This window comes from Anabrus simplex, chromosome 1 (assembly GCF_040414725.1).
Source record: "Anabrus simplex isolate iqAnaSimp1 chromosome 1, ASM4041472v1, whole genome shotgun sequence".
Taxonomy (NCBI): domain Eukaryota; kingdom Metazoa; phylum Arthropoda; class Insecta; order Orthoptera; family Tettigoniidae; genus Anabrus; species Anabrus simplex.
The window spans coordinates 1,657,466,481-1,657,478,129 of NC_090265.1; the positions used below are offsets into that span (position 1 = coordinate 1,657,466,481).

An 11,649-nucleotide genomic window follows, 5' to 3' on the forward strand; every position below is an offset into this window, starting at 1 on the left:
GTATTTGTATTGAGATTTAATTATAGCCTTGTTCATCACTCAGTTCTTGTTCAGGTTTTAAACGTAATTAGGGTGTATTCTTGCCCAATTACTTGTGACAGGTCATCAGTCTTTTTGTAACCTTGAAGACATTATTTCGAGTACTTAATGAATGGGAATTTTGGACCTTTGATCATGACTTAAGAGCATTATACTAGATGAACTATTAAGTACTGTAGATATAAAGATCACAGATACTCTTCAGACAGTTGCGATAACGCGAACTATAAATTGATTGCATGTTCGTTGGCCAAACACACCAAAATGTTTCGCTTCCTTGTAATCACTGCTGCCCTCGTCTGCTGCCTTGGTAAGTTTCATTTTAACATAACATAAAGAGGAGTCAATTTGATTGTCAGTAAAGATTAATCCAGATTATCCTAATATCCTTCCAGAGGGATGCGTAACGACAAAAGGGAAATTCATTAATATCTTTGGTCAACACTTAGAGAAACTTTCCGACTTAATAATTGCAATATTTATATTCATTTCGATGCTAAACAAGTGAATATGATATTGTTGGAAACGCTTAGTCAGCTCTCATTTGAGAAGAATTTTATAATACCTTATTCGGATCGTAATAAATCGATGAGAAGAATTTTACGAAATCGAATATGGGATCATTATGGAATGCATAAAGATCAAAAACCAGTAGTATTGGGGAGGGCACTAGAATGCACCGATGCGGAGCAAGGCTGTATTTTAATCTTGGTCACGATCCATTAATTTTACAAGCGGAGATTTTTGTCTTATTGGCAAATATGCAGGTCATGAAGGACCATCATGAAAGGGATACAAATGTGGGAGGGCTGCGTCAAAGTGGACAAACATAATTTGGGCAAATTATACAACAGGTGGGTGAATGTTAGAAATAATTTAATGCGCAGAGTTTGATAAATAATTATATTTTTCTGACTGGGATGTCCTGCGTAAGTCGTGAAATTTCATGATTTTCGATTTCCATTGATTAGATGACTACTTGACTGTTATCGGGCGTATATATCTCCAAAGTGTTGATTGTGGTAGTAGACGTACTGTTTGCGGCTCATACGGTCTTTCTGGTTTTCCTTCATCCACTTTCGAATATGTTGTTCTTATTCAATTCTTTTATATTAATTTTTGCCTTAGTAGTTTGACGGAGTAGAGTAGCTTAGGTTACTTTTTCCACGGCCTTACCGTGGCTTTAAAACTCTGCTTTAGGAGGCGGTGGGCTGGTTCCACCGTCGGCTGTCCTGAGAATGGTTTTTCATTCTCTTCACTAAGGCCAATGCTGGGACAGTTACTTTTATAGCCTCCCCTGTCATGCTCTACGCGGCCCGTTGTACCCCGTCAACGTACGGAATGAAATCATTTTAGTAGTAGTTTATTATTTTTCAGAGCACAGACAAGCGTAACTAAAAAGAGTGAACGTAGACCAGGTGTCTTCCAGTTGACTTACTAAAGCAGGGCCTCTCAGGGTGCATGCACCGGTGCATTGCACGGTAGAAAAGACGATTTTGCTAGGTTGACCACAGTGCAGACCCCCACTCCTCGATTTGGAGCAATAGCGTTGTCTCTCTCTTTCCCCAAGCCTGTCTCTTTCGCTCCCCCCGTCTCCCTCTTCCTCACTTGCTCCGCAGCGCTCCAAATACCAGCCTAGTTGAGCCGAGCTTAGCCGAGTCGCTCCGAGACGACGCGCCGGTCCGAGCCGCATTCTACAACACCGAACGGTGATATCTGTAAGAGTAAGATCGAATACTTTGCTGAGATGTCTAGACCTAACATGTTCGGTGGACAGTTGTTTTCGTGCGACTTTCGTTAAAAAAATCTGCATGTGAGAATATGTTGTGTTAGTAATATATAAGGTGAACCTTTTAATTAAATACTGTTTGTATCGCTTCCACAGAGGCAGCTCCACGAACTCTGAGAAGGCCCCATCTCCGAGGTGGGAGCCGTATCGTAGGCGGTACTGATGCCGACATCAAGGATTTCCCCTACCAGGTGAGTAATTTTGTCACGTTTTACTAAAACGAATCTCTTGTTTACATAGCTTAACCGATCAGTCGGTATGCTATACGTTACATATATTTCAGTGAAATCCAATTGTATCAGAACGCTGGAAAAGTGTTGATAGTAAGGTTATGAACCACCTCGCGGATATTTTTCAGAACGTCGAAGAAACGGAGAAGTTGTCATCTGATTAGACCTCAGATTTGATTCACCCCCTTCACAAGAAAGGAGAACATAAAGACGCGGACAACTACCGATGGACCTCTCTCCTCGCACTAACGCACAAGGTCCTGACTAAGGCCGTATGAAAAAGGGCAGAGAATCTACTGGACAGTCAACTGGGGGAGTACCAAGGTAGCTTGAGGAAGAGCTGATCCCGTGCTGAGAAAATGCTGAAATCCTAAACAGTACTAGCCTACCCCAAGATTAGAAGACGCAAGATGGCAGTCACCTTTGTTGAAATTTAAATAAAACCTCCAAGGAGCTCTTAGTATTTTCTTAGAAACTGTAGCATGATTTACTTGGGATTTGAAATTTACTCGTGACGCTTAAAAATGTCGACAGGTTTACTCATTATGCTTTGGAAGTTTTGTCTGGAAGTGTCTTGCAAGTTCTACAGATTTTAAATTATAGTTGGCTGAAATATCGAAACAAAGAACACACTGCGGCCTTTCCTGTTTATTCATAAGAATGTTAGTTAAACATAGTTTTAGATAATCGTCTTGATATTTCCGCACTTTTATTTTGTGGAATAACTGACCTGACCTGAAAAAGATGAAACTGATGTGGAAGGTGAGCATAATACTAAATTTGAATCCTGTGCTTTCTTCAGTATTTTCGAGGGAGGACAGGGACTCGACGAAACACTTTTACGGATTCGCTGTTTATCACTGTGAATCAGCCACTTGTTCATGATTATGACGATAGATTTACCATCCCTACTCAGAACGCTCAGAAATCCATCTGTAAATCATAGTTTAATGTTCAATCGCGATGACTGACAACGAGTTTCAGAGTGAGAAGATCGTAGCGGGGTAGTGGCAGAAAAATTGTTAAGTGATTTATTTTCATTGATAAGGTGGGTGTAATTTGCAACCAAAAGGTGGTAGGTTAGGATTTGAAATGGTTCTGTGGTAATTACGGTGGTCAAAGACATATGACAGCACGTAGACTCCGAACTCGTGCTGGCAGAATGTAATAGCCAGCATTCCTAGTCAGCACTTGTGAAATTCTAAGGTAGTGTATATAGTAACCTTACAGGTAAATGAACAAGGGATTCAAGGTGTTTTCCAGTTTTATTTATGCATCCGATTCCTCAACATGAACCTCGACTTTGTAGCATCGAGTCGCAAGCACTTTGTGGCTTGGTCCAGTTCAGAAAAGAACACAGAAGGAAGATAAAATGTTGATCGTCCCGCCCACAAAATTGGCAGAAATACATATTGTGCCAACTTGATAAAACGATTTGAGACTGAATATTCCAAGATTACTGCGCGAATTACTGCGAAACAGATCGACATTTCATACCTCGGCATTTTAGACTTCAGTTAAAATTATAAAGTTTATTGTAATTCAGTATTGCTCAAAGTGCGGCCCAGACGGCAAGGTACGCGTCAATAGCTATGGAACCGAATGCAAAAAGGGAGGGGCGAATGGAGCGTCACTATGCTAACGAAGATATTAATTTAATCAACGATCGGAGTACTTTCCGCATATGACAGCAAGTCTTAATAGGCCTTGAGCTACACTTTGGCCGCATCACCGATATTATACAACGCCTAGATCACTTATATTTAACAATAAGGTGGTGTGCCTAGTACGGAGTTTGCGTGGCTTGGAATGAGATGGCATCGAACCTTGGCCAATAAGGTCCCAATATTGGATTTGAATAGAAAAAAGCTTTTCTGCCGGGCTGAGTGGCTCAGACGGTTGAGGCGCTGGCCTTCTGATCCCAACTTGGCAGGTTCGATCCTGGCTCAGTCCGGTGGTATTTGAGGGTGTTCAAATACGTCAGCCTCGTGTCGGTAGATTTACCGGCACGTAAATAGAACTCCTGCGGGACAGAATTCCGGCACCTCGGCGTCTCCGAAAACCCAAAAAAGTAGTTAGTGGGACGTAAAACAAATAACATTATTATTGAAAGCTTTTCTTCCCTGGCTTACTGTACTTGAAATCTGACGATATCAATCAATGTTCAAAAATGAGATGAAGTTTATATTCGTTCTTATACGTCCCCTCTCCCCACAGGCCTTAATTTGTTGTCCACTGACGTAGTTGAAAAGAGCAAACTCGCTGACGGCACTGCAAATAGAAAATTCTGAACACTCACTTGCATGTTCTCTGACCTGTAAAGTCACGTCTAGCAAATTTCGGTGTTGTTCCCTGTGAATAATAACATCTCGCATATTCGAATCAATATTCTTTCAGAATAAAGACATCGATTTCATAACTGTTTTCTTCCCACAGCTGTCGTACCAGTACTACGACTACCACATGTGTGGAGCCTCCATCATCAGCGAAGACTGGGCTATAACCGCAGCTCATTGCTCTGATGGGTAAGGGGATTATCTTGTTAATTATCTACACTCATATTGAAGTACTTAAATTAAGATCAAGTCTCATGTTTATGTTTCCATTTCAACAGAGTGTATGAAGATGAAGTGAGCCTCCGAGCCGGCAGCAGCATTGTGGAAGAGGGTGGTGAGGTGTACGAGGTGGCAAGAATTATCATCAGCGAGCAATACGACTGGTACACCATCGACAACGACATCTCTGTTCTGAAGGTAAGCTCACTAATAAGTATGTCGTTAAAGAAACTGTCCAATTCACTTTCCGAAAATAATGTTTAAGCAAATATCTTCAATAGTATTCCAAGCCTGGACCTGCCAACGGTTAGAGGTATGCTGGATATTCATCTCACACCGAGTGAGTTGTATACGCTGTTTGGGTCACGTAACTGTGAGCTGGCATTCGGGAATCGAACAGCGGCCGCTTGGTGAGAAGTCGTTGACTGTTCCACTCGGCTAACTCGTACCTAGGTCCGGTTAGCTTGGAGTCGCGAAGCTCCATGCGGTGTTCTGATTCGATGGAGTCGAGACTCCGAATTTTAAGGTTTCAGTCATGTACATCCCTAGTTACGGCTTTGCGGTGAGTCTAGGATTGGATAGCGGGCAGTCTATTACTCTGAGGACCCCTGCATAGTGTGACACTCTTTTGGTGCCTCTTCGCCTACCTGTTTCTCTACGAGCCAAGTCTGTTCATATCCATCGAGTGTCCCTAAGAGACATCTCGTCTACGGTCGGTATCTTGAATGATAATCATATCAAGAGGAGAGCATAGAGGCACGGGGAATCATCAGCCCGCTAGGAACTCGCCTGTACCGAAGAGAATACACTTGTAACTTTATTATTTATTCTAATTTTTATTGAAACCATTTACCCTCCAGGGATGGTATTTCCCCCGGATTCAGCGAAAGATCCCACCTCTACCGCCTGAAGTGCAATATCTTGGAGCGTGGGACATTTGATAGGGGGTACATCTGGGGAGGAGGACCACTACATCAGCCAGGTGCCGTCATCTGCTATGTTGAATGGGGGATTGGAAGATTGGAATGTATAGGCAAAGAAGCGGCCGTGGCATTAAGTTAGGTACCATACAGGCATTTGCCCGGAGAAGGAGTTGTTAATCACGTAAAACCACTTCGAGTACAGCTGAGGTGGGAATCGAATCCCCTCTACTCAGTTCACCTCCTGAGGTTGAGTGGACCCCGTTCCAATACTCGCACCACTTTGCAAATTTCCTGGGAGAGACGGAAATCAAACCCCGGGCTTCCGGGGATGACAGGTAATAGCACTAACCAATACACCGCAGAGATGGAAATAATAATAATAATAATAATAATAATAATAATAATAATAATAATAATAATAATAATAATAATAATAATAATAATAATAATAATAATAATAATAATAATAATAATACCAGGCGAGTTGGCCGTGCGGTTAGGAGCGCGCAGCTGCGAGTTCGCATCCAGGAGATAGTGGGTTCGAACCCCACTGTCGGCAGCCCTGAAGATGGTTTTACGTGGTTTCCCATTTTCACGCCAGGCAAATGCTGGCTGTACCTTAATTAAGGCCACGGCCGCTTCCTTCCCATTCCTAGGCCTTTCCTGTCCCATCGTCGCCATAAGACCTATCTGTGTCGGTGCGACGTAAAGCAACTAGCAAAATAATAATAATAATAATAATAATAATAATAATAATAATAATAATAATAATAATAATAATAATAATAATAATAATAATAATAATAATAATGTATGGCCTCAGCTACCATTGCAGACATTTTAATTTTTCGCAATCTGGCTGTCTGCTTGTCAATTTCGACGTTCCGTTTTACTCTAGGACCACTACATGGCAGACAGAGCAAACCGAAACTCTCTTGGGCTTCTATGGCTGAGATTCAATGAATTTTGTCCAGTAAACAACAAATATGTCAGCAGAGATCTTTCACATGCCGACATCGTACGACATGGAGTGTCGAATGGACTTTTCTCCGCCCTTCAACAATCTGACAGCCTCCGCCGGGTTTGAACCCGCTATCTTGAGATCCCGAGGCCTACACGCTACCAGTGATCCATAGAGGCACCTATAATCAAATAATAATAATAATAATAATAATAATAATAATAATAATAATTATTATTTATCCGAGTGGAGTGGCCGCACATCTCAACGCGCTACGTTTTGGAGCCAAGCTCCGCACTCGGGAGACAAATTAATTCAAGCCCCACCGTCGGCTGTCCTGAGAATGGTTGAGGAATGTGAAAATAGGTTTGTACCTTTAAAGGTGGTAAGGAATGGTAAAGATCCAGTATATTATAACAAAGAAGTAAAGAGACTAAGAAGGAGGTGCAGTTTGGAACGAAATTGAGTTAGATATGGTTATGGAAGTAAGGAGAAATTGAAGGAACTTACTAGGAAACTGAATCTAGCAAAGAAGTCAGCTAAGGATAACATGATGGCAAGCATAATTGGTGGTCATACAAATTTTAGTGAAAAATGGAAGGGTATGTATAGGTACTTCAAGGCTAAAACAGGTTCAATGAAGGACATTCCAGGAATCATTAATGTACAAGGGGAGTGTGTATGCGAGGATCTTCAAAAGTGAGAAGTATTCAGTCATCAGTATGTAAAGATGGTTGGTTACAAGGATAATATCCAGATAGGGGAGCTGAGTAATACTAAAGAAGTATTAAAATTTACCTATGATAACAATGACATTTACAGTAAGATACAAAGGTTGAAAATTAGAAAAGCAGCTGGAATTGATAAGATTTCTGGGAATATATTAAAGGCAATGGGTTGGGATACAGTACCATATCTGAAATACTTATTTGATTATTGTTTGGTTGAAGGAGCTATACCAAATGAATGGAGAGGTGCTATAGTAGCCCCTGTGTATAAAGGAAAGGGTGATAGACATAATGCTAAAAATTACAGGCCAGTCAGTTTGACATGCATTGCATTTAAGCATTGGGAAAGCATTCTTTCCGATTATATTAGACATGTTTGCGAAATTAATAACTGGTTTGACAAAAGGCAGTTTGGGTTTAGGAAAGGTTATTCCACTGAAGCTCAGCTTGTAGGATTTCAGCAAGATATAGCAGATATCCTGGATTCAGGAGGCCAAATGGACTGTATTGCGACTGACCTATCTAAGGCTTTTGATAGGGGAGATCATGGAAGACTACAGGCAAAAATGAGTGCTATTGGACTAGAAAAAAGAGTGACTGAAAGGGTTGCTATATTTCTAGAAAATAGAACTCAGAGAATTAGAGTAGGCGAAACTTTATCTGACCCTTTAATAATTAAGAGGGGAATTCCTCAAGGTTATTATTGGACCTTTATGTTTTGTTATATATATATCTATGATATGTGTAAAGAAGTGGAATCGGAGATAAGGCTGTTTGCAGATGATGTTATTTTGTACAGATTAACAGATAAGTTACAAGATTGTGAGCGGCTGCAGGGTGACCTCGACAGTGTTGTAAGATGGACGGTGGGCAATGGTATGATGATAAGCGGGGTTAAAAGTCAGGTTGTGAGTTTCACAAATAGAAAAAGTCCTCTCAGTTTTAATTACGGTGTTGATGGGGTGAAAGTTCCTTTTGGGGATCATTGTAAGTATCTAGGTGTTAATATAAGAAACGACCTTCATTGGGGTAATCACATAAATGTGATTGTAAATAAAGGGTACAGATCTCTGCACATGGTTATGAGCGTATTTAGGGGTCGTAGTAAGGATGTAAAGGAGAGGGCATGTAAGTCTCTGGTAAGACCCCAACTAGAGTATGGTTCCAGTGTATGGGACCCTCACCAGGAATACTTAATTCAAGAACTGAAAAAATCCAAAGAAAAGCAGCTCGATTTTTTCTGGGTGATTTCCGACAAAAGAGTAGCGTTACAAAAATGTTGCAAAGTTTGGGCTGGGAAGACTTGGGCGAAAGGAGACGAGCTGCTCGACTAAGTGCTATGTTCCGAGCCGCCAGTGGACAGATGGCATGAAATGACATTAGTAGTCGAATAAGTCTGCGTGGTGTCTTTGAATGTAGGAAAGAGTAGCGTTACAAAAATGTTGGAAAGTTTGGGCTGGGAAGACTTGGGAGAAAGAAGACGAGCTGCTCGACCAAGTGCTATGAAGATAAAGTTGGAATTCAAGAGGACAAATTGGGGAAAATATTCGTTTGTAGGAAGGGGAGTTAGGGATTGGAATAACTTACCAAGGGAAATGTTCGATAATTTTCCAATTTCTTTGCGATAATTTACGAAAAGGCTAGGAAAACAACATATAGGGAATCTGCCAGCTGGGCGACTGCCCGAAATGCAGATCAGTAGTGACTGATTGATTCTATGCTTTCCCATTATCACTTCCAGGCAAATGCCGGGGCAGTCTCTATTCACAGACCACAGCCGATTCCTTCCACTTCCTTACCCATATTCATTCTCATCATTCAGTTTATCTCCTCAACTGAGGTTGGCGTCAGGAAGGGCATCCGACCATAAAAATATACCGTATAATATCTCACCTTATTCTCGATCCCGTATCAGGAAATGGGACAACAGAGTAGGCATACATACAAATAACCCATAACTTATCTACTGTGAAATACAGTACAGTACTGTACGATCTACCAGAGCGGCTCCTTGGCTGAATTGTCAGCGTACTAGTATTTCGGTCAGTGGGCCTCGGGTTCGATTTGATTCAGTTTCTTGGATTTTAAATTTGTCTGGTTAATTCGTCTAGCTCGGGGACTGGGTGTTAGCATTCGTCGTAATACACAATTTAATTTATATACAATACAGCACATGAGAAAATCACCACAGTAACACACAATAGTGAATACATATCTCAACCTAGGGCTGACGTCAGGAAGGGCATCCGGCCGAAAGTCTGGTATAGTTCCGTACAAATTTCCGAAACCAGAAAATGGTGGAAAAGTATAAGGAAGAATGCTACGTAATGTGCCACAGTTCTGAAAGACCCTTGATATAAACGATGAAACGTGGTCCGGACAACATAGTGTAGATGGTCGGCAAATCCAAGTACGGTTAACTGGGAGACCGAATCCAGAATTAAGTGATACTGAACCGAGTTGGTGTGAGGAGAACGACTTGACGAAATTTGACCAGAAATATGGATAGAATGATAGGACACATCTTAAAACATCCAGGACTTGTTCAGTTAGTTCTTGCGGGAAGTGTAGGTGGTAATGACGGCAGCGGTAAGCCAGGTTACGAATGTGACAAACAGTTTAGAATATATTTAGGATATAGTAGTTATGTAAATCTAAAGGTTAATATAGGATAGGGTGATATGGAGCGCTGCATCAAATCTGTCTTTGGTACTCGTATGATGACCCGAACAACAACAAAAACAACAACATATTTACAAAATAGTATCACAATAATGTACGTAAGCATAAATAATCCTTGTCCCGCTTTCTGTGGGATCGGGTATAGGAAGTGAGACGAATCTTCATAGCGAGTTTTGCGACCGGATGCCCTTACTGACGTTAATCTCATCGGAGGAGTTAATGAGATGAAATGAATGACGTGATATGATGGTAGGAAGAGATAGGGTGAAACCCGGCGCCGGCACATAGACTACTTCTATCGAATAGCGCCAAGGGTTCTCCTCAATGCTATACGTTCCCATCCGACGGAAGAATCACCATCAACAGCGGAACACTGCGGAGAAGTTTGAAGGTGAATCCAGGCTTGTGGCACGCATCTAGTGATTAGAAACGTTAGCCTTTATGACCACCTCTTTTACCCTGCCCTTCAGCATTGTGATGATGACTTTTGTTTCGACCAACGGGACTCGAATCAGCTAACCTTGGTATCGGACCATAAAGATAACTATCATGGCAACTAGGCGGGCAAGACAGTAACATAAGAAAAAGTAATAAATCACAATGCACTGCAAATCAGAGTGGTTTTCTTTATGGACGAAAGTAATGGTGAACTATAAATTAATATTCAGAATTAGTGTTGAGTTTCATAATAATCTGCACATCTCTCGCTTAACTTTTACAGGTTGCCACCAAATTCAGGTTTGGTGATGGAATCGCCGCCATTCCTCTAGCAACTGTAAGTCCCGCTGTTGGTACGCTTGTCACCATCACCGGCTGGGGTGCTACCTCTGAGGGAGGTTACTCTCCTCTGCAGCTGAAGCAGGTTCAGGTACCAGTGATCGATCACGATCAATGCAGCCAAGCCTACGAGCAGTACGGAGGAGTCACTGACAGCATGTTGTGCGCCGGTCTTTCAACAGGAGGCAAGGACGCCTGTCAAGGAGACTCTGGTGGCCCTTACGTCGCCAACGGCGAACTCGTGGGACTCGTTTCATGGGGTTTGGGTTGTGCTCGCCCTAAGTACCCTGGAGTCGCCGCTGATGTCGCTAACCTCAGGAGCTGGGTCACCGAAAAGACTGGAATATAGACTTGTTACTAATGGAAATAAATGATTTCTCTTAAGTTACCTTTGGAATTATTATAAGAATTCCTTTACTTTGCAAGGTCCTCAGCAAATGATGAAACAACTACTCACAACCGCTCATGATAATTTAATCATTTATGTCAGAACCAGCACTATACGTTACTATTTTACGTAGGAACAAGTAGGGAAAATCATTAGGCTATAATTATATAATGACAAACATATGTGTAGTCCTAACATTAAAGCAAACTTTCTGACAGCTAGCGTAGGACAGAAGGGAGTAGGGATATGGTTGCCATGGAAACGAGGGCGGACCCACTTCGGTCGCCATTGAGACGAGAATGCTGTGCACTTGGAGTTGATTGCTATTGCCAGACTTTTCACTTGTCATCAATAGCAGTGTAGTAGCCTCTCCCTCATGAGCTAGCTGTCAGAAATCTTCTTCTAATATTAGGGCTATAGATCAAAGAAAGAAAGAAAGAAAGAAAGAAAGAAAGAAAGAAAGAGAGGATGTGAATATACAATTTTTACGATCGCATTGTAATTGAAAATGACTTTTAACCTATTAGATTGTTACATACATATAGTACGTGTTGAAGAGATCTTTCTTCCTTTATTC

General features: G+C 41.5%; 1 protein-coding gene across 1 annotated transcript; it reads left to right on the forward strand.

The window, feature by feature from the left end:
• Positions 1-236: 236 nt before the first annotated feature.
• LOC136858662 (trypsin-1) lies at positions 237-11,072 on the forward strand. Its single transcript, XM_067138376.2, has 5 exons — positions 237-349; positions 1,925-2,019; positions 4,495-4,583; positions 4,673-4,811; positions 10,629-11,072. The coding sequence occupies exons 1-5, from the start codon at positions 304-306 to the stop codon at positions 11,031-11,033; spliced, it is 774 nt and encodes a 257-aa protein (XP_066994477.2). The 5' UTR covers positions 237-303; the 3' UTR covers positions 11,034-11,072.
• Positions 11,073-11,649: the final 577 nt, after the last annotated feature.

Bases quoted from the DNA above. Each gene is read 5' to 3' on its own strand.
- LOC136858662 (XM_067138376.2), top strand. From the start codon at position 304: ATGTTTCGCTTCCTTGTAATCACTGCTGCCCTCGTCTGCTGCCTTG. The intron at 2,020-4,494 runs GTGAGTAATTTT...TTCTTCCCACAG, and splicing joins TCAAGGATTTCCCCTACCAG to CTGTCGTACCAGTACTACGA. The intron at 4,812-10,628 runs GTAAGCTCACTA...TAACTTTTACAG, and splicing joins ACGACATCTCTGTTCTGAAG to GTTGCCACCAAATTCAGGTT.